This window comes from Sciurus vulgaris, assembly GCF_902686455.1.
Source record: "Sciurus vulgaris genome assembly, chromosome: 11".
Classification (NCBI taxonomy): domain Eukaryota; kingdom Metazoa; phylum Chordata; class Mammalia; order Rodentia; family Sciuridae; genus Sciurus; species Sciurus vulgaris.
In genome coordinates this window covers 59,967,858-59,991,359 of record NC_136472.1, presented here as the reverse complement: position 1 = coordinate 59,991,359, position 23,502 = coordinate 59,967,858, and the positions used below count along the sequence as shown (strand labels likewise).

The 23,502-nt window shown below is 43.3% G+C and overlaps 1 protein-coding gene and 1 long non-coding RNA gene across 2 annotated transcripts in view; both read left to right on the top strand.

Annotated features, from left to right (window-relative positions):
• The first annotated feature begins 2,390 nt into the window (after positions 1-2,390).
• On the top strand, positions 2,391-11,979 carry LOC306639281. Its single transcript, XR_013757598.1, has 2 exons — positions 2,391-2,454; positions 9,456-11,979. It is a non-coding gene; the product is annotated as an uncharacterized lncRNA (long non-coding RNA).
• A 3,504-nt stretch (positions 11,980-15,483) lies between these two features.
• Positions 15,484-23,502, top strand: part of PARVA (parvin alpha) — a 148,650-nt gene continuing 140,631 nt past the window's right edge. Inside the window, exon 1 of the mRNA XM_079102728.1 lies at positions 15,484-15,706. Within this exon, the coding sequence (XP_078958854.1) occupies positions 15,571-15,706 (136 nt within the window). The 5' untranslated portion in view covers positions 15,484-15,570. The remainder of the gene's footprint in view (positions 15,707-23,502) is intronic.

The following is a 23,502-nucleotide window of genomic DNA, read 5'->3' as shown; positions in this document are numbered from 1 at the left end:
GCCCTCCCTCAAGGGTTCCTCACAAGAGGCAGCTGTGTATAGACTTCAATCTTAAAATGGGAAAGGCTAGAATATAAATTTATAACTGGAATAGCCAGGGTGAGTCATGAGCAATTCAGATCCCAACAGCAGAAACAGAAAATGGCACTAGCATCTCAGTGGATCAGGTCAGAATGGGCAGTTTCCATGGAAGGTGATGTAAATGGTAAGCCAGGCCAGGAGGTACCATTCCTCCAGTACTGTCCCCTCTATGATGTCACCCGATGCACCACTCTATATGTGAATCTCTCAAGCGATGGTCTCTCTGAACTGGCCTCTGCTGACCAGATGCCTAGCCTCTTGCATGCCCATTGACCAAGAGTGTTTCAAGTCTTCAAGTCTTGGTTCCAGCTCATTGCTAGAGGTGCTTCTAACTTTCTTCTCTTAAAGAAACCATCTGAGAGGTCTGAATAACTTTAATATCTCTCCCTGCAAAGATGAGAATGTAGAATCTTGCAGGTCATATAAGTCTGGAGGTGGGGTACAGGTGGATATGACAAGCCATTAAGAAGACCTGGCTCCCAGCTCACACTGACCTGGGGAGGCTCAGGGTAGAGGACAGATAAGACTTCAGGTATAATCTCAGTAGCCAGTGACAGGAACCAATAGAATCACTGGGGCCCAGGTGTTCTTCCTTGCCTGGCTGGGTCTGAAGTGTGTCACAAATGCTTTCTTCTGTCCCTAAAATCTTAGCCCCTACTGTTGTTCCCTGATGTGTTCTCCGTTCCTCTGTTAGATGACTCAGGTAGGAGCTACTGATCTGACCTCTATGGCTGGTACTCAGCTATCATGCTAATGGAAAGAAATCCTTCTACTAACAACTACAGTTCATTAGGAGACTCTTAAAGGGTAAATAAGTAGGTCATCTGTTTCGAAGTATTTGGGATGCATCCCTCCATGGCTGGATCAGAGGCTGTCTGACATCATCCTGTGTGACCCTCAAAAACATCCCACCTTCTGTCCACCATGTTGCCAACTAAAGCCAAGGTCTTCTGACTTCCTCCTGGCCCATGCCCTCCCTGCCCACCAAGAGAAGCCCTTGCTCCTCCACCCCACCCTCACCATCCAGGTCACCTTCACCCAGGCAAGTAGGACTCCCAGAGGGCATGCTCACTGATTGACCTTCAAAGGCCACTGCTAATATCCCAGAATTCCCAGGGGGAATGTTCCACCACAAGGTTGTCACTTAAGACCCCTCCGCTCCAGGGCCTTTCATCTCTCACACTGCTTTCATCCTAAAAGCACACCTCACTTTCAGTGATCAAAGAAATCCCCAAGAGGCTGTGGCACGCTTCTCTCTCTGTTCCTGCTTTGATGTGGTCAAACAACCTCTGATTATTGATTGGGATCCAGAGCTTTTGTAAAATCCTCATAATGGAGGGATCCCATTTTGTCCCTTAGATGGCGTGTTGGTTTCCTATGGCTGCTGTAACAAAGGACACAAACTAGGTGGCTTCAAACAGCAGAAATTAATTTTCTCACAGTTCTGGAGGCTAGAAGTCCAAAACCCAGGTGTCTGTCATATTTTCTTAAGACTCTAGGGAAGGATCCTACCTTGCTCCTTCCAAGCATTTCCTTGACTTGTAGTCACATAACTCCAATGGCCGTGTCCTTCTGGTAGAGCTTCCTGTTGTCTTCCCTCTGCATGTCTGTGTCCAAATTTTCCTCTCATAAGGACACCAGTGTTACTGGGTTCAGTGCTCACCATACTTCAGTATGACTTGACTTGCTATTATATCCAGCGATTACATCTTCAATGACATGGTTTCTGAATAAGTTTGTAGTTTGAGGTACAGGAATTAGGACCTAACTTATTGTTTTTTGTTTGTTTTGCGGTGCTGGGGATTGAACTCAGGGCCTTATGCTTGCCAGGCAAGCACTCTACCAGCTGAGCTATCTCCCCAGCCCAACTCACTGTTTTTTAGGGGACACAGTTTGACTCATAACAGAAGGTATTCATATTCAGAAAAGATATTTTTCCTAAAGTGACAGCCTTTTTCGGTTTGAGTTTTACCTTAGTTTGTTTTGAGAAGATTGTTTTACCTTTACCCCTAACTTTTAACTATATGACAACAACAAAATCACAATAAAATAAAAACAGAATGCAAAAGAAAAGTTGACACACATATGACACATTATGAAATCTGCCTAAATGGAGCACCTAGATGCCAATTTTCTCTCCATTATCTTGGACTAAGAGTTAGTCTTTTACTATTCCTTTAATGGTTACCCTAGAGATTGCAGCAAGCTTCTTGGTTTATCAAAGTCCAATTGCAGTTGTTCTTTCACTTCTTCACAGACAAAGCCTCTACTTTAAAACACTTAATTAATAACATCATCACTTATTTTTACTTATTTGAATGCTTCTGTTTTTGTGTATTTTAATTTTATTTATATATTTAAAAACCTTATAAGGTTTCAAGATGGCGGCCTAGAGGGTGGCTGCATTTCATGTTGCTCCAGGACTCAGGATTCAAAAGAGGAGATATTGAGACGCTTGGGACCAACTCAAAGCAGCCGGGTGACTCTCACCCCCTGGGGGGCATCCCGGATGGGACGGTGGTCCCGGAACGCAGGAAACTTTGTGAAGTAGAACTGCCGGCGAGACGCCCCTCCCTCCGCTGGAGCAGTGAACTCGGACAGCTGGGAGCCCCGTAAAGGAGGCTGCTGGGCACAGCGCTGGGACTCGGAGCAACCACTGGGGCTCCGGCGGCTGCCCAGGGGAAGAGTGGCGAGGAGAGCTGTGTGGACTCAGGACACCGGGGCCTGCCCTGAGGAGGAGGAGGAGGAGCGTGGCCACTTGGATTCGGAGTGACTGCACCACAGCTACAGGCGGTTGCCAGAGGAGAAGCCGCCGGCGAGCTGTTTGGACTCAGAACGATGCTTCTGAACCCCGGGGCCTGCCCGGAGGACGAGGAGGAGGAGGAGGAGCGCGGCCGCTTGGATTCGGGGTGACTACATCAGAGCTACAGGCGGTTGCCAGAGGAGGGGCTGCGTGGCGAGCTGTTTGGACTCAGACCACTTCTGAACCCCGGGGCCTGCCCGGAGGAGTAGGAGGAGGAAGAGGAGGAGCGCGGCGGGTCCTTTGGACTCGCAGTGACTGCATTAGCGCTCCAGGCGGCTGCTCAGAGGAGAAGGCGAGTGGTGAGTTGTTTGGACTTAAAGTGACAGCTCCTGAACACAGGGGGGCTGCCTGGAGGAGAAGCGTGGTGGGACGCTTGGTCTTGAGTGGCCGCACCAGAGCTCCAGGCGGTTGCCCAGAGGACCCGTGCTGCGGGTCACGTGGACTCAGAGCCACTCAGAGCGACCGCTCCTGAACACCCCGGGGGTTATCTGGAGAAGGAGGAGGAACGGGGAGGGTCACTTCGACTCGGAGTGATTGATTGCCCCGGGCTACGGGTGGTTGGTGGAGGTGGAGGCACGCAGTGAGTTTCTTGGACTCCTAGTGACCCCACCAGAATACTGGGCGGCTGTCTGGAGCAAGAGGCGTGTGGCGGGTCTCTGGGATTCAGAGCGATTGTACAGGGCCCCAGGTGGCTGCTCAGAGGAGGGGCCGCATAGCCAGGCGATTAGGTGCAGAGCAGGGTCCCAGGATCTAGGAGGCTTCTTGGTGGAAGAACCGCACAGAGACAGGCTTAGGGTGGAGCGAAGGTTCCAGGCCTGCGGGCAGATTCTCTGAGGAAGGGCAGCCTAGGGAGAGTCATCTGCGAAGGGTGAGGCTCCCAGGCCCAGGAGGTAGGGCCGGGCCCCTGGGAACTTTGCAGAGGAAGGCAGCCCAACCCAGGCGGTAGCTGTAAATTGAGGGGAACCTCTAGGAGGGAACTGACCAGCGACACCTCCCCACCGGGTGAGTCTTCCCTGCTGGGTGAGGTTTCCCCACAAGGACGGTAAAACCAGAGACTCAGGCCCAAACAGGCCTTGCCTCAGCCCACAGCCTAGGTCCCCTTTGGATGATCATTGGTCAACAAGTGGAGGCACCTCTGCCCACTAGCAGGGATTATACCCCACCTGAAGGCCACCACTCCTAGAGAGGCAGCTTCCTTGTGGAGCACCGCATTATCAACTTCCTCCAAGACTTCAGCCTACTGAAGGCTAAGGGGGGATATATATAGAAATCTTCAGGGACATTGTAAGTCAATAGAGGAAATCTGCAATATCTCAGCGGTCCTCTGATACCTGAACAATATGAGAAAACAAGGAAAGAAAATGCTGCAAACAAATCTAGATGTTACATCAATAAAACCCAGTGACAGCATGGCAGAAGAAATGACAGAAAAGGAGTTCAGAATGTACATAATTAAAATGATCAGAGAAGCAAACGATGAGATGAAAGAGCAAATGCACGCACTGAATGATGAGATGAAAGAGCAAATGCAAGCATTGATTGATCGCACCAATCGACAGTTAAAAGAGCAAATACAGGAAGCAAAAGATCATTTCAATAAAGAGTTAGAGATATTGAAAAAAAAACAAACAGAAATCCTTGACATGAAGGAAACAATAAACCAAATTAAGAACTCCATAGAAAGCATATCCAATAGGATAGAACACCTGGAAGACAGAACCTCAGACATTGAAGACAAAATATTTAACCTTGAAAACAAAGCTGAACAAACAGAGAAGATGGTAAGAAATCATGAACAGAATCTACAAGAACTATGGGATATCATGAAAAGGCCAAATTTAAGAATTATTGGGATTGAGGAAGGCCTTAGAGAAACAAGCCAAAGGAATGAACAACCTATTCAATGAAATAATATCAGAAAATTTCCCAAATCTGAAGAATGAAATGGAAAATCAAGTTCAAGAGGCTTATAGGACTCCAAATACACAAAATTACAACAGACCCACACCAAGGCACATTATAATGAAAATACCGAACATACAAAATAAACACAGAATTTTAAAGGCTGTGAGAGAAAAGAACCAAATTACATTCAGGGGGAAACCAATATGGATATCAGCAGATTTTTCAATCCAGACCCTAAAAGCTAGAAGGGCCTGGAACAACATTTTTCAAGCCCTGGAAAGAAAATGGATGCCAACCAAGAATCTTATACCCAGCAAAACTTACCTTCAAATTTGACGATGAAATAAAATCCTTCCATGATAAACAAAAGCTAAAAGAATTTACAAAAAGAAAGCCAGCATTACAGAACATGCTCAGCAAAATATTCCATGAGGAAAAGATGAAAAACAAAGAAGCAAATCAGCAAAGGGAGGAATTATCCTAAAGGAATTGTCAAATAAAGGAGGAAACAAGTTGTGTCAAACAAATAAATAAATAAAATTTAAAAAATGAACCAAATGACCGGGAAACCAAATCATATCTCTATAATAACCCTGAATGTTAATGGCCTGAATTCATCAATCAAAAGACATAGACTGGCAGATTGGATTAAAAAGAAAGATCCAACAATATGTTGCCTGCAAGAGACTCACCTCATAGAAAAAGATACCCATAGACTAAAGGTGAAAGGATGGGGAAAAACATACCATGCACATGGACTCAGCAAAAAAGCTGGAGTATCCATCCTCATTTCAGATAATGTGGACTTCAAGCCAAATTAGTCAGAAGGGATAAAGAAGGTCATTTCATACTGCTTAAGGGAAACATAAATCAGCAAGATATAACAATCATAAACATCTATGCCCCAAACAGTGGCTCATCCATGTATGTCAAACAAATCCTTCTCAATTTCAGAAACCAAATAGACCATAACACAATAATACTAGGTGATTTTAACACGCCTCTCTCACCACTGGACAGATCTTCCAGACAAAAATTGAACAAAGAAACCATAGATCTCAATAACACAATCAATAATTTAAACTTAACGGACATTTATAGAATATACCATCCAACCAAGAGCGAATACACTTTCTTCTCAGCAGCACATGGATCCTTCTCTAAAATAGACCATATATTATGCCACAAAGCAAATGTTAGCAAATACAAGAAGATAGAGACACTAGCATGTATTCTATCAGATCACAATGGATTGAAGTTAGAAATAAATGAAAGAGTAAAACACAGAAACTATTCCAACATCTGGAGATTAAACAATATGCTATTATATGATGAATGGATAACAGAAGATATTAGGAAGGAAATTAAAAAATTCTTAGAGGTAAATGAGAACAAAGAAACATTGTATCAAAATCTCTGGGACACTATGAAAGCAGTACTTAGAGGGAAATTTATTTCATGGAGCACATTTAATAAAAGAAGTAAAACTCAACAAATAAACGACCTAACACTACAGCTCAAAGCTCTAGAAAAAGAAGAACAGAACAGCACCAAAAGTAGTAGAAGACAGGAAATAGTTAAACTCAGATCTGAAATCAATGAAATTGAAACAAAAGAAACAATACAAAAAATTGACAAAATAAATAGTTGGTTCTTCGAAAAAATAAACAAAATTGATAAACCTTTAGCCACACTAACAAAGAGAAGACTAGAGAAAACCCAAATCACTAAAATTCGGAATGAACAAGGAATATCACAACAGACAGGATTGAAATACAAAACATAATTAGAAGCTATTTTGAAAATCTATACTCCAACAAAATAGAAAATTTCGAAGGCATCAACAGGTTTCTAGAGACATATGAATTGCCTAAACTGAACGAGGAGGACATAAACAATTTAAATAGACCAATTTCAAGTACTGAAATAGAAGAAGTCATCAAAAGCCTACCAACAAAGAAAAGTCCGGGACCAGATGGGTTCTCAGCCGAGTTCTACAAAACCTTTAAAGAAGAGCTCATTCCAATACTTCTCAAAGTATTCCATAAAATAGAAGAGGAGGGAACCCTCCCAAACTCATTCTATGAAGCCAATATCACCCTGATACCTAAACCAGACAGAGACTCATCAAGGAAAGAAAATTTCAGACCAATATCCTTAATGAACATAGATGCAAAAATTCTCAACAAAATTTTAGCAAATCGCATACAAAAACATATTAAAAAGATAGTGCACCATGATCAAGTGGGTTTCATCCCAGGGATGCAAGGTTGGTTCAACATCAGGAAATCAATAAACGTAATTCACCACATTAATAGACTTAAAGTCAAGAATCACATGATTATTTCAATAGATGCAGAAAAAGCATTTGATAAAATACAGCACCCCTTCATGCTCAAAACACTAGAAAAAATAGGGATAGTGGGAACATTCCTTAACATTGTAAAGGCCATTTATGCTAAGCCCATGGTTAATATCATTCTAAATGGTGAAAAACTGAAAGCATTCCCCCTAAAAACTGGAACAAGGCATGGATGCCCTCTTTCACCACTTTTATTCAACATCGTTCTTGAGACTCTAGCCAGAGCAATTAGACAAACCAAAGAGATTAAAGGGATACGAATTGGGAAAGAAGAACTCAAACTATCCCTGTTCGCTGATGACATGATTATATATTTAGAGAAACCTGGAAATTCCACCAGAAAACTCTTAGAACTCATAAGTGAATTCAGTAAAGTAGCAGGTTACAAGATCAATGCCCATAAATCCAACGCATTTTTATACATAAGTGATGAATCTTCAGAAAGAGAAATTAGGAAAACTACCCCATTCACAATAGCCTCGAAAAAAATAAAATACTTGGGAATCAATCTCACAAAAGAGGTGAAAGACCTCTACAATGAGAACTATACGACACTAAAGAAAGAAATTAAAGAACACCTTAGAAGATGGAAAGATCTTCCATGTTCTTGGATAGGAAGAATTAATATTGTCAAAATGGTCATACTACCTAAAGTGCTATACAAATTCAATGCAATTCCAATTAAAATCCCAATGATGTACCTTACAGAAATAGAGCAAGCAATTATGAAATTCATCTGGGAGAATAAGAAACCCCGAATAGCTAAAGCAATACTTAGCAGGAAGAGTGAAACAGGGGGTATTGCAATACCAGATCTTCAACTCTACTACAAAGCAATAGTAACAAAAACGGCATGGTATTGGTACCAAAATAGAAAGGTAGATCAATGGTATAGAATAGAGGACACGGACACAAACCCAAATAAATACAATTTTCTCATACTAGACAAAGGGGCCAAAAATATGCAATGGAGAAAAGATAGCCTCTTCAACAAATGGTGTTGGGAGAATTGGAAATCCATATGCAACAGAATGAAACTAAACCTATATCTCTCACCATGCACGAAACTAAACTCAAAATGGATTAAGGACCTCGGAATCAGACCAGAGACCCTGAAGATTATAGAAGAAAAAGTAGGTCCAAATCTTCACCTTGTTGGTCTAGGATCAGACTTCCTTAACAGGACTCCCATAGCACAAGAAATAAAAGCTAGAATCAACCACTGGGATAGATTCAAACTAAAAAGCTTTCTCTCAGCAAAGGAAACTATCAGCAATGCGAAGAAAGAGCCTACAGAATGGGAGAATATCTTTGCCAATCATACTTCAGATAGAGCACTAATCTCCAGAATCTATAAAGAACTCAAAAAACTTTACTCCAAGAATTCAAATAATCCAGTCGACAAATGGGCTAAGGAAATGAATAGACACTTCACAGAAGAAGATCTACAAGCAATCAACAAACATATGGAAAAATGTTCAACATCTCTAGTAATAAGAGAAATGCAAATCAAAACCACCCTAAGATTCCATCTCACCCCAATTAGAATGGCGATTATCAAGAATACGAGCAACAACAGGTGTTGGCGAGGATGTGGGGAGAAAGGTACACTCATACATTGCTGGTGGGGCTGCAAATTAGTGCAGCCACTCTGGAAAGCAGTGTGGAGATTCCTTAGAAAACTTGGAATGGACCCTCCATTTGACCCAGCTATCCCACTCCTTGGCCTATATCCAAAGGACTTAAAATCAGCATACTACAGAGACACAGCCACATCAATGTTCATAGCTGCTCAATTCACAATAGCCAGACTGTGGAACCAACCTAGATGCCCTTCAATTGATGAGTGGATAAAGAAACTGTGGTATATATATACAATGGAATATTACTCAGCCATAAAGAATGATAAAATTATGGCATTTGCAGGCAAATGGATGAAATTGGAGAATATCATGCTAAGTGAGATAAGCCAATCTCAAAAAGCCAACGGACGAATGATTTCGCTAATAAGTGGAGGATGACACATAATGGGGGGAAGGGAAGGGTTAGTGTTAGGGTTAGAGTTAGGGTTAGGGAGGGGGGCAAGTATGGAGGAAGGAAGTACTGTATAGAGGGTAAAGAGGGGTGGGAGGGGTGGGGGGAAGGGAAAAAATAACAGAATGAATCAAACAACATTACTCTATGTAAATTTATGATTACACAAATGGTATGCCTTTACGCCATGTACAGAGAAACAACATGTATCCCATTTGTTTACAATAAAAAAAAAAGAAAATTCTAAAAAAAAAAAAAAAACCTTATAAGATTTTATTTCTGTTATTTCATATAGTTACTATGCTGTTAGATTTCCCCACATATTACCCTTTCATTTGTTCTTTATTCTTCCCAATGTCACCACGCTTCCACCTAGGATGATTTTCGTTCTGCCATATGCTTTAGTGTTTCTTTTTGTTTGGGTCAGCTAATAACAAATTTTATCAGTATATTTTTAAAACTGAAAATGTCCTACTTTTCCCTTCATCTACTAGAGTGTACTCTTTTTAAGAGTCCCAAACCAAAGTGAGAGGGCTCTTCCTGGGAGCCCCTCCGGCGAGGCAGTGTCTGAACTTTTGACTACTTGGTGAGGGTGGCAGCTGCCCTGCTCGCCCTCTCTGCTGCCTCCCCTTAAACTGGGAGTTGACCCTGGGGGAAATTGTCCCCATAGGATATATTCACCTCTCTGGGGTTTCCCCTTGGCCCTGTAAATCTCACTGCTTTCTAATGCTCCCAAGTTGATTTATTTTACATGTTGTCCAGTTTTTCCAGTCATTCTCAATGGGCTGGTGGGTCTGTGTGATAGTCTGGTAATACCAGAAGTCAAATACCCATTTCCCATCTATCTTTTTAGGACTATCTCTGGAAGCTGCCCCACAACTTTTGCTTACATCCCATTGGTCAGAAGGTGGTCATGTGAAGTGAGTAAACCTAGCTGGAAAACATAGTCTTTATTCTAATACAGTCTGAGACTATCATCTCAATGAAAAATCGTGGATTCTATGGATAGCTGGAAGGACAGATCCTAAGGGGCATGTATTAGTATTTCAATTATTGGCTATGATGTAAACTCTTGCAAGTTATTTAAACTTTCCAAGTTTCCAATTATTTGTCCATATAAATGGAAGTGATGATAACATCATTTATGAGACTCAAATGAGATACTTGTAACCAATATCTATTGAGCTGAGACTTATGTGCCAGGCATTGAGCTAAGTAACTTATTTATACTAAATCTCTTGGTCCACCCAACAACTGTATGAGGTAAGTATTCATTTTCTAATTAGAAAACTGAGCTGCAGAGAGGATAAGGAACTTACACAAGTGGATACAGATGTTCAGCTGAAGAATGGTGATTTGAACCCACATCCACCACTACCACGTGCTCCTGCCTTGTGAACCACAAAACCTGACTATTGGAATTATTGAGGGAAGATGACAGGGCCAGAACAGGAACAGAACAGGAACATTGCTTGGTGGCTGAAGGCAGCAAAATCTCCTAAAGTAAGGGCTGGTGACAGGACTGACCTAGGTTAGGACCTATGGACTTCTGAGTGACACAGAACACCCAGGGAGTTAGAAAAGGAGACCAGAGAGTTAAAAGGGATCCTATGGGGCTTCGTTTTAAAATATTAATATTTTTGTGATAAATTAGTAAATTTTTATTAAAGTACAATATGCATACAGAAAGTTGCTCAAATTATCAAATGTGAAGTCCATTAATTTTTAAAATGAATAAATCTGTGCAACCAGTAGTCAGATCAAGAAACAGAATATTAGCTCCAATAGCCTCCCTCGTGCTCCACACTCCAACACTATCCCAACTTCTAATGTAGATTTGTTTTGCCCATTTTAGAATTTATGAATAAAATGATAGTCTGTGCTCTTTGGGGGTCTGTTTTTTTTTTTTTTTCTTCTTTCACTCAATGTTATATTGTAAGATACGTTCTATTGCTGCAAATTATTCATTCTCATTACTGTGACTATTACCATGATTCAACTTGAATGGTGTTACAATGAACTTACTAAAATATGTATCTGGGTTCACAAATAGACTCATTTTTATGTCTATAACCTAGAACTGAAATTGTGTGCACAAGGAAGTTGTCATGTTCAACATTACATTATGTGTGTGTATGTGCTAGGAATCCAAACCATAGCAGGGCACATGCTAGGCAATTGCTCTACTGCTAAGTTACATCCCTAGGCCTCCCTAGACCCCCAATGTTCAGCTTTAGCAGTTGCTGCCTTGGCTTCTTACAGATGATGGAAAGGAAAGTACAGAAAGGAAAGTGGTATATACCAGATCACCTAGTTATAGAACTAGGACTGGAACCTGGGATTATTCTCTCCCAGTGCAAGGTCTAGGTTCCAAGAGTAGTTGGCCTTGAGATTCAGAAGAACTTCATAGTATCGAACATTTAATGCATAAGTTGTCTCTGTAAATTTATCTAACCCTTGGGTAGGATGAAAACAGTGATCAAGCACAAGAGCCCAGCTGATTGGAGGAAGCCATAATTGGAAACACCTGTTTAGAAGAGAGAAAACCAGTGCAGGTTCTCCTCTGCATGTTATGGAAGAAGAACATGTGGTATGTATCTCTAAATAAGATTTGATGCCAGGCCCTGTGCAAGGCACTTTTCCATATACTCTTTCACTTAATCTTCTGCACCAAATCCACATCAAGTCATATCTATAAAGATTCTAAAAGAATTATGTCAAGGGGCTGGGATTGTAGCTCAGTGGTGGAACACTTGCCTTGCAAGTGCGAGGCACTGGGTTCAATCCTCAGCACCACATAATAAATAAATAAATAAACAAATAAATAAATATATGTATTGTGTCCATCTACAACTAAAAAAGAAATTAAAAAGAAAAAGAATCATGCCAAAGAGAGTATAAGAACGCTAAGCAAACAGGAGTAACTTAGAACACTGCATGTCAAAGGATGTATGGTAAAGGACCAATCTGGCAAAGACAAATATTTTTGTAAAAGAATTACTGAAGAAATAACATGAAAAGACATTCAGAATGTAAGCTTCCAGTTTTTATTCTTAGATTAAACAGATATAGAATTGTATTATTAAATTGCTATCAAAGTTTCTAAAACTACAATTTCTGCATTTATATCTTTTCAAGACCAATAATAGGATCTGGATTAACACTGGCTTATGGACTGCACTTCAAGTAACACAGATGTACAATTCCCCATGCATTCCCCATCACGCTTTCAAGAGATTAATAATTATCTTAGAGGCAGAAATGTTTAGAAGGCAAGATACATGCAGAGTACTGAGACCTGGGAAACCAATCACATCCATACAGTTTACTGCCTACATTATGGATCTTTATTCTAAAAACCTCTTGCCCAGAAAGACAAAATTTGCAAAAAACTTACTGGTTCTTTTCATGAACTTCCCCCCAGTCCTCATTGAAATCAACAAAAAATCCTTAGACTTTTCAATAGATACCATTAAAACGACTGTTTACTCTCTAAGACTCTTTGAAAGCTTCACCTTGTGTCCACTGATCCTAAACAATCTTATCATGATCCCTGGCCAAACCCATTGCAAGGCCAGTTTTAAAACCTGGTGCATCTCCCAATTTGTCTTCCTCTGGAGTTACCACGAAGGCTGCCAAGGAGGAGCTCCCCTTATCACTGTGCACAGGAAGGTTAGCTCTGCCTTCTCCACAGTTTGTTTTGCTGGTATTTTCTGGAAGCCAGGCTTCAATGATCAAGACTGTTCTTCCTTTCAGTTTTGTTCTGTGGTTTTCAAAGTTTAGTGAAAATGATAACAATTAGCAAGGAAAGTTGTGTATGCAAGAGCACTGGTGGGCAACTTAAAGGATCTCCATGGGTAATCTTGATCACACCATATTTAGGACCTAAGCCCTGCATGCAGATATCAGCAATTTGTGAAAGAGAATTTTAGTACCATAAGATTCCCTAAGTGCCCAAACATCAGTGCGTGGATCAGCTACGCTGAAATCACCCTATGTAATCTAGTTTTAAAAATACATATCCTTTGATTTCTCCGCAGATTTAATAAATCAGAATTTCTGGAGATTGACTTTTTAATGTTTGTAGTAAACTCCCAGAGGATTGTGATGGCCAGTCAGGTTGGAGAGCCACTCTTCTGTTCCAATTACTTCATTTCATAGAGGAAGAAACGGCAAAGGGAATGAGCTTTTCACCAAGATGAAAAAGCCAAAAGCTAAGAAGGAAGTTCCTGACCCTCTCAAAGATGAAGCAAAAGCAAAAGCTTTGAAGGCCAAGAAGGCAGAGTTGAAGGGCGTCCACAGTCATAAAAAGAAGATCTGCATGTCACCTACCTTCTGTTGGTCCAAGACATTGTGGCCCTGGAGGCAGCCCAAATATCCTTGGAAGAGCACCCCCAGGAGAAACAAGCGTGACCACCATGCCATCATCAAGTTCCCCTGATCACTGAGTCAGCCATGAAGAAGACTGAAGACAACAACACACTTGTGTTCATTGTGGATGTCAAGGCCAACAAACACCAGATCAAACAAGATGTGAAGAAGCTCTATGACACTGACGTCATAGAAGGGATATGTTTGACTAGCTCCTAATTATGATGCTTTGGCCATTGCCGACACAATTGGGATCATCTAAACAGAGTCCAGCTGTCTAATTCTAAATATACCCTTTATTTTTCAACATTTAAAAAAAAAAAAAAGCTATTGTGCTGCATGTCTTGTAATTAAGAAGTGCTTCCAGGGCTGGAGGTCAGATTTTGAAGACATCCTCATGTGTCTGATAACCTGGACAAAAATGATTAATGATGTAATCAAAATTCAATTTCATTGCCGCTTCCCACCATCTCTAAGATTGCGGGGAAGGGATGTAGGCATTTTCCCAGGTCAGCAGACATCCCGACTCCTCCACTTTCTGCTAGGTGAGAGGCACCAATTAAAGTGTAATTTTCAAAAAAGGTAAAATTATGACTCTCAAGCAAAAATAAAATGAACCTATATTCTGCTGAGGCTCTACTGACCATCTTGTTGTTAGATATTGGTTCTACTCAGGAATTACTGCTTGTCACTTTGCTGATTAGGCCACGTTAAACGGGTTTGCTATTAGAAGGTTTTACTAAACCTCTTGGGAAGGAAGTACAGCTGGTTCTGGGGGGACTGAAACCTGGGGCTGGAGAGAGATTTAGGTTCAGGCAGTCACTAGGCCCCCATGGCCTCCTGAGCACCCTGCTTTGCTCCCTTCTTCTGTGTGTCCACTCATTTCCATGTGTGTGACTAAAAACCAATCCCGACTCTAGACCGCATGATCATCTACCATGCTCAACTTCTAACAATAGTTATCCAGCTTAGAGTCTTGATTCAGTTTATGTAACCTCAAGCCAGGCCCCTCTGGGTCAGAAGGTCATCCAGGTATAATCAACAGTAGCTTAAGGGATGGGGAGGAAACAGCTGCTAAGTGCCACCTGAGTATGTGTATGTGAGTCAGGCAAAAACAAGAACCCAAGCTAGAACTTAAGGTGGACAAATGCAATAGTGTGCCTTTGAACCATTTCCAATACGAGTCCTTGAAACATCATGTTTTGTGTGACTACTACTACCCTGTTATTCCAAATGAGCGTGGGAGTCCCCCTGTTTGGCAGGATACCTGACCCGAAGGACATGGTGTCTGAGAAGCCCATGGTTGTGTTTTCCCTTGCCGGTTCCCAGCAACATTTGGGATTCTTCTTTGTACAAGCCATTGAGCTGCTAGAAACATGGATGTCTTGCAAGAATAAGCTTGGGCCTTCCCCTCATGTACTTCAAAGTTATTGGATGGGAGAAGAGGAGGGTGATGGCCATGGATAAATGCAGGGAAAATGGTGGTGCCCAGTTTGATGCGGCCTGAACACATTTTGGCTCGCTTTCTTTCATGAGGACAAGACATGGGCTAATTTTATAAGCAATTCAGGAGAAGAACAAGCTCCTCCAAGCAGCTGGGAGAGAGTAACAGAGTTGGTTCGGTTCAGATCCTGATTTGTGCTAGGGTATGCGCCGGGTGCAGAGTCTTCCAGGTTCCGGCGCTCCCAGCCAGGAGGGTTATACATACACCCAAACTGATTAGGCCGCGTGTCCTGCAGCGCGGGGCAGATTCGGGGCATCCTCCCTGCTCCGGCCAGCCCAGGGGCGCAGGCCGGGCCGGGGCTCGGGCCCCTGCGCGCAGCTCCTTCCAGGGCGGAGGGCGGCGCGAGGGAGGGAGCGAGGGAAGGGAAAGGCGAGCGTGAGCTGCCTCAAATGCTTGGAATAATTCCGCTTCCGTTTGGAAAGCCGCAGCCTCAGTCCCGCCGCCGCCCGCCGCGTCCGCCCAGCTCCAGCTCGGCGTCCCGCTCGGCCCGCGGCTGCCCGCTCCGCCGCCATGGCTACCTCCCCTCAGAAGTCGCCCTCTGTCCCCAAGTCCCCCACTCCCAAGTCGCCCCCGTCCCGCAAGAAAGATGACTCCTTCTTGGGGAAACTCGGAGGGACCCTGGCCCGGAGGAAGAAAGCCAAGGAAGGTAAGTGCGGCCGAGCCCGACGGCCTGCAAGGGCCGGGGGCCTGGGGCCCAGGGCGCCGGGGCTGCGCGGGAGCGCGCGGCGGGTGCCCGGCGCGGTTGGGCGCGCGGCGGTGCGTGCGCGCGCTGCCTGGAGTCGGAGGAGCTTGAAGCGCCCCGCACTGCGGCCCCGCGCGGTGGGCCACCGAGGCCGCCCTTCCCGCCGCCGCCGGATGCTGCTCTCCTGGGCCCCGGACCAAGCGGACGCCTCCGCTGGGCCGAGGGCGGGCGCCGCGTGGCTCCGGGAGGCGGCGGGACCCGGAGCCCGGGCCGGGACCCAGCCCAGCCCGTAGGCAGCGTCCTCCAGTGGGCCCGTGTCCCCGCCCTCCCAGCGCCCGAGGGCTGGCATTTACCAAGTTTCTACGGAAACTTTCCGGGCGCCGTCACTCTCTCTACCTTTGCCTTCATTGGCCTTTAAAATCGGGTCGTTTGGACTTACTGAAGTCCTCTTGAAGCAGCGTTGGCCTCTTTGAATCTTTTGTGCATCCGTAAGGCTCTGTTAATGGAGTTGATCAATATCAAATGTTTGTTGAATGAATGAGTGAAGAACTGGCTGTCCTAGCGGTACCGCGGGCTAGTAAATGATCAACTCTGAATGCTCACCCAACAATACCCGGGTTAGATACAAACTTGGCATCTTGAACCATGACCCTGCTGTGAACTCAGACATTCAGGGCTTTTGCAAAGCACATTTCTTTTTTCCCACTATAGTGAAATTAAGGCTATCTTGTTTTTTTCTAGGACGTACGATAATTTTGTCCTGTGGGTAGGATTTGCATCTTGGATTTTGATTTGAAAAATGAGACCGCGTTTCTCAAGAGCCACACTAGTGATTGACAAATGGGTGGGTAGAAGTTGCCGGATTAAAATGTTTTGAGTAGATTCCTCAGTGGACTGGAAATAACCCTTTGGAAAGCGTGATACTGAGATGTAAAATGAGTTATGTTCTTAAGTTTTCTTAAAGCATGAACAACAATTTCGGTGTTGGGAATTAGAAAGCTGGACACAAAAACTATCCCTCTGTTCCCTAGATGAAAGTAAGAAGCAGCAAAACACATCCCCAAATTTTTCCTCAATTTTATCATATTCTCCCTTATCTACAGGTGGTATGTTCCAGTGGATGCCTGAAATCTCTGATAGTACAAAGCCCTATATCAGCTTTTTTCCTATATATACATGCCTTGATAAAGTTTATAGGCTAGGCACAGTAAGAGGTTAATAGTTATAACTAAAATAGAACAGTTATTTATATTGTAATAAAAGTTATATGAATGTGATCTTTCTCAAAAAGTCTTATCATATATATACCCGACCTTCTTGTGATGATGTGAGAAGATACACTGCCTATATGATGAGATGAAGTGAGGTCAGTGATAGAGGCATTGTGATATAGTTAGACTACTAGGTAGGGGTTAATTGAATACAAATACTGTAATCCTGTGACAGGGGATCTAATAACTGAGCCAGTAGCCACAGTGACTAATGGTGGGTTGCATATGCAATGTGGATACACTGGATGAAGAGATGATACATGTTCCAGGCAGGAGGGGGTGGGGTGGCATAAGATTTCATCATGCTACTCAGAATGGTGTGCAGTTTCAAACTTATGAATTGTGTATCTGGAATTTTCCACTCATGGTGTGCAATTTAAAGCTTATGAACTATTTCTAGAATTTTCCATGTAACATTTTCTGACTGAAGTTGACCACGGATAATTAAAACCACAGAAAGTGAAACTAAGGATAAGAGGGGACTGCTGTGTTTTGGCAGACCTTTGATTAGTGTACAGTTGGTGGCAAGTCATGAAATTCTGGCTTGGAAAGCCCTTTTCTAGGCTGTGCTTCTAATGTTTTCCTACAGTGTTCCAAATATGGGCTCATCCAGCTTCAGACTGGACAACTCAGAATTACTGAACTTCATGACCTGCCAGGGGTACTCACCCTACCTTTACCAACTATGGGAAAAGTTTACATTTATCTAAAAGGTGATTTTTCTGTACCTATTGTTGTCTATGGAGCCAGGATGGTAAATTCAATGATGTTCAGTTACCCTTAAATAGGCTGTGCTTTCTGGAGTCTTCTCTTGGCCAGGCCAAGCATCCTCTGTTCTTGGAGTTGTTCTGCATAGACACGACATTAAGACTTTCTGGCATCCTGTCTCTTCATTTGGATTCAGGGTCCCTGCAGGAAACAGAAGGCCCACTTAGTTGGAATTTTGAAAATAATTAGTGAAGGGATTATTTGTAGAGCTGTGGGCAGGTTAAAGGAATCAAGAAGGGATGCTGAGGTGCTGAGGGGCTAGCAAGAGGAGGAAGCTGTTACCACCTCAAAGCCTGAAGGGGCAAGGGAAGGAAACTGGAACCCGCAAAAAGCTGGAGCTATGGAAGAGAGGTTGCCCAATAGTGACTGGCATTGTGAAAGGACATAGCTACTGCCAGAAAGGTGCAGAGGGAGAGGATGGTACAAAAGGACATGTTCTCTTTCTTCTTGCCCTTGAATCTTCTAGCTGAACCTAGGAAGCTGCCGGGGCAAGGGAATTTGGGTGCAGCAATTTGTAGGGACCAGCTCCTGCATATTCTTCAGTAAAGAATAGACCACAGAGGTACGCGGAGGGAAATGGTGAATACCTAGCAGACCCTGTCAAAGTGAACTACCCAGAAGTCTGCATAGTACAGTAGTCAAAGCCACCCAGTTCAGAATGGAACAGGACTATCGTCTCCCTTATTCTAGCATAGACAGTGTTCTATTAATGCAACTAAGGGTGCTTTTTCTTTACTCTGGCAGCTACATCCCATAGTCTCTTATTGAGTGTTATCAGCTTACTCAAAGGCATTTTTATATTTGTTGCTTCTAAACCATGCCCTTCCCTATCATGGATTCACTCAGTTGGGTTTTTGAAACCAAGTACAAGATCTTTGTTTTATCCCTGTTACACTTAACTATAACATCCCAATTTTGTCATTTAGCCTTTTAGGTAATACAGAGGCCTTAAATGGGTGAATGGGAGAGCAAAGGGCTTCTAATGGGGCTGGTCACCATCCAGCTGTAGCTGCTTGCTGCCATGTGGGGGTAGGTCCGTGAACCAGCCAAAGAAAGCAGTAGAACTGGTGTGAAATGACTGTTCTTAGTGTCAGGGGGCTCGACAGTGGCAGTCTGGAGCAGGGTGGTACCCATGGAGGGGGTGAGCATTGAATTCTGGAAGTAGTTTGAAGATACAAAAGATAGGAGTTATTGAAAGATTGGGTGGAAGATGAGAGAGTGGAATCAAGATGATTCCAGTTTGAACACCCAGAAAAGTGGAATTAATTTTAACTGTGGTGCAGGATCCTGTTGGACAGGGTGGTTTGGGGAGGAAGAGATGAAGCTGGCTTTTGGATCTATCTGGTTAGGGACCTATTTGACTTCCAAGCGCAGGCAATGGGTTTGCAGTTGGTTCTGCAAGTTGAATTTAGGGGACGGTCTTGGTGAAGATATGACTGTGCATAGCTGTATTTAAACCCACAGCACTGGGATCACTGAGGGTGGATAGAAAATAGAAGGGTGTGTGCCAGTCGTCCCAACTGCTGGGGAGGTTGCGGCAGGAGGATCCAAGTTTTAGGCCAGCCTAGCAACCTGGAGAGACCTGGTCTCAAAATTTAAAAAATATTAATAAAAATAAAAAGAAGTAGAGGTGTAGTTCAGTGATAAGAGTGCCCCTGGGTGCAGTCCCCAGTACGAGAGAGAGAGAGAGAGAGAGAGAGAGAGAAGAAGATGTCTAAGAATGGAACCAGGTAATTTTTCCACATTTAAAAGCTAGGAGATGAGGAACCTGTGAGTGAGATTAAAAAGGACAGGAGTCAGAGTGACAGGAGGGAAATGGGGAGAATGTGGAATCTGGGGAGTCCCTTGGAGAACTGATGTAGTTCCACTGTTTAAGTGACTTCCTGATTGAGCTCTCCAAAATTCTGTCCCCTTTTCAATGATGATTCTATTTGGGCTCGTGAAGGCATTTGGCAACTTCCTCTTTTCCTTAAAAGCATCTTCAGCAATTAAAAAAAAAAAAATCATCTCCTCCCTTGACTTTTTCCACCATGAATTTGTTCCCATTGTTCCCTGATTTTTCTTCTGTTTGCTGCTCAGCAGCCTTTCCTGGTCTTCTGCCTGCCCTCAGCCTGGTTTTCTCCCTGAGCTATCTCACCTGCTCCCACAGCTTCCACTGCGGCCTTCCCATTGATGACCTTCTCATTGACAGTTCCAAAATCCTTGCCTCAGAACTTGACCTTTCACCTACTGCCCAGGTACATCTTCCCATGGTCTCCCTGTGCCACGGGATTCTATACCCAACATGCCTTCAGTGGAATTACCATGATTTCCCCCACTTGCCCAAATCTGCTCCAACTCTTCTCCTGTCAGCCTAAGGCTGAAACGTTGTGGATGTCTTCAATTTCAGAGGTCACAGACTTTCTCAATGTCCTCAGTTATAGCCATCCAGTACTGCCTTGTCACCATAGATAGCAGACACATGTGCAAGTGTGGCTATGTTCTGATAGAATCGTAGTTAGGGACACTTAACTTTGAATTTCACATAATTTTCAAGCATCATGGAATAGTTTCCTGTGTTCTTTTTCAGCCAGTTAGAAACTGGGAAAGCCATCCTCAGCTGTATAAAATGGATAGCAGGCTGGACATGGCCCCGGGGGCAGGGGTTAGCTCCACTTCATCTCCCTTATCCAACCATCACTCGTGAAGTCCTGCTGTCCCTGCCTTCTAAATCTCACTGCTTTAATTCAGTCCTCGTGAGTGCTCTCTGTCTTCTTTTAGGTTACTTGTTTAGTTTTAAAGTTCTATCTTCTTCATTTTCTACCTGAAGTAGTGCAGTGTCCACCCCACTGGTCTCCCTGTCTCCAGCCCCTTGTTGTTCAACCTGGTCCTTCTGCCTTTGGCTAATATGTTGTTTTTTTTTTTTTTTAAACAAAGTTAACATCTCTCCAAGACAAACTTAATATAGCATTCAAGGCCTGCATCACTACTCTGTCCTTTACATTATCCATCCTGCCCCCTCTGTTTTCCTTCCAAAAAATCTCCATGTTCACCAGCAAATCACCATTCATCCCCCAAACACATCCTGTTCTTCCACCTGTTCTCACATGCTGGTCCATATTTCTAGACCTTCTTCCCTTCTCTGTTTAACAACTCTATTCTTTCATTAAGATCCAGCCCAGATCTCCCTGAGCTTCTGCATACCGCCTTCCATGGTGTCCCTGGGCAGGGTGAGACACTTCCTTCTCTGTGACCCACGGCATCTTGTGCCCACTCTGTTGTGGCACCAGCCACCTTGCATTACAGCCACTTGTGACTATGCGTGCCACACACCATGGGGAGACTTCTTCCGGACCCCTCCTACCTCGCATAATATTTAATACACAGACTCTGGAATCTTCATGGAGTGTATTTCCCATATTTATCTTGGTGGAAATAGCTCACCACTCACAGGTTGTATAATTTTAGACAAGTCTCTTCCCCTTTCTGGTGTTATTTGCCCATTTCTAATATTAGGGGATTAGACTAAATAACCTCTCGGGGCCCTAGCAGCCCTGCTTCTCTATGATTTCTGAGCTCTTGTTTCACCAGGCTTCTCTCAAATTTAGTTTTATTGTCCATGTAGGGTGGTCTGGGAATTACATCATCACAAAGACCTCTTTCTTTCCTCCACTAATGAAGGCACCTCTGTGTCGGGCTGAGGAGATGGATACCAGGATAAGTGGGCCCTGGCCCAAGGACACCTCCATATTAGGAATCGGTCTCCTTGTCTCATGGAATATCTCTATTTGGTTAACAAGCACAGTTCCTAATTATGTTTTAGCCATTAGTGCAGGAGGAGAGATAAAATACGCATGTAAACATTTGTAAAGCATCTAAGATCTCTACTCACTGTCTTGGAAAAAAAACATTTGAGGAAAGTCCCACAACAATTTCAATAACCAAACACTTTGGAAAATAAAATAAAATACTTTAAAAATGGATGTCAAGTTTTCACTGTGGGCAGCCTGAAATCAATAGGAAATCCAAATGAGGGCTTTGCTTGAGTTCCAGCGCCCCCCGGCCAGGGCCCTGGGTCACTCTCGCCTTTCATTTCCACTGCAGATGCTGTGGGGGCAGGAGTTGTGTCTGCTGTGCCCACATTTGTATCCCAGGTGCCTAGCTTAGCACCTGGTACTTAACAAGTGCTCTGTAAAATGTTTCTTGACTAACTGCCCAGATCATCAGTGGTGTCTTATTCTCCTTGAGGGAATCCCCAGGTTACTCACCTCAGGTAGCTTTTCTGGTCCTTGGACTCCATTCAGGTCTCAACTTCTACCCCCTCCCCTCAGAGAGAGAGATAGAGATAGAGAGATATGGGGGGGGGGAGAGAGAAAAGAAGAAGGAAGAGGAGGAGGAGGAGGAGGAGGAGGGTGAGGGTGGTGAGGGGGCGAGGGAGGGAGGGAGGAAGAGAGGAGAGAGAGTGTACTTTTAAAAATGCCTCCTCTTTCCATCCAGGAATCTCTTTGCTTTGTATGGAAAGTTATTATCAACCAGTCACTAATTTGGCCAACACACAAGGGCCACTGGGACGAGAGGTTTGGGTCCTACAATCTGTGGGTGCTGATGTGGGTGCTGACTGAGCAGCCATGGCAGCGAATGTGCAAGGAGGCCCGTTGTCAGGACGGGGACGGGGTGGTGCATAGAGGCCAGAAAGCTTGCTCTGCAGAAATGGCTTTGCACAGATTCACAATAAACTGCTTAAATGAAGAAGGATGATGATGAAACAGCTCATTGGCAAGGTGGTGGAGAGAGGAGACACGTGCAGACCAAAACACCACAAGAGAGAGTCAGAATTCCTTTAAATCCCCAGAATCCTGTCCCATTCCCCAACCCCATCCTGTCTTGCTCATCTCACTTTATGTCCTCACCAAAGTGCACAGCTCAGGCAACTGGAAGTCAGCCAGAAGCAGGACCAGGCATTCCTTTTCAGCAAGAAAGCCCCTCCTGCCCCAAACACAGAAAACAAAAGACAGAACAAAAACAACTGCTCTCCCCACCAAAAAAAAAAAAAAAAAAAAAAAAAAAAAAAAGAGAGAGAAAGAGAGAATCAATTAAATTAAAAGGAGATAATGACTTAATGCTTCAATCCTTCCCTGAGCTTCACCTTGAATTTGTTAATTGCAGCTATATAATTTTTATTCAGGCCTGGGATAAATGTTTACATGATATGTCTGTCACTCACCTAAAATCTAGTTCTGTTTCTATCCTAAGTGGTAATTCTACATGCTTGGACAGGCCAGGCTGCCAAAGTCTTGGTAAAACTTGGTGACCAATGTCATTGTCTTCACTTTATACCAGCCCTTGCAAAATTTTACACCGTGGGTGGAACGAACAGCGAATTTTATCAGTTTGCATGGAAATAGTCTTAGTTGTTGCACATTCTCTTGGAAGAAAGAAAAATAAACCAAATCGCTTAGCATCTGATTTCCTTAATTAAAGTTTTTTCTTCCCCATTATAAAATTAACCCATGGTTATGGGATTTATAGAAAAATAGACAAAATAATCATGCAGAGTTCTACTCCCAAAGACAAGCACTCCTAGCATTTTGGTTTATTTCTTTCTGTTCTTTTTCTTTATTCTAACTGTCCTCTATTTATAATTGTGATTATACTATATGTGTTTTATAGATAAAAATTCTCTATATTTGTTTTTCTTTTACTATTATAATTATTAATATAAATCTTATTTAAATTGTTATA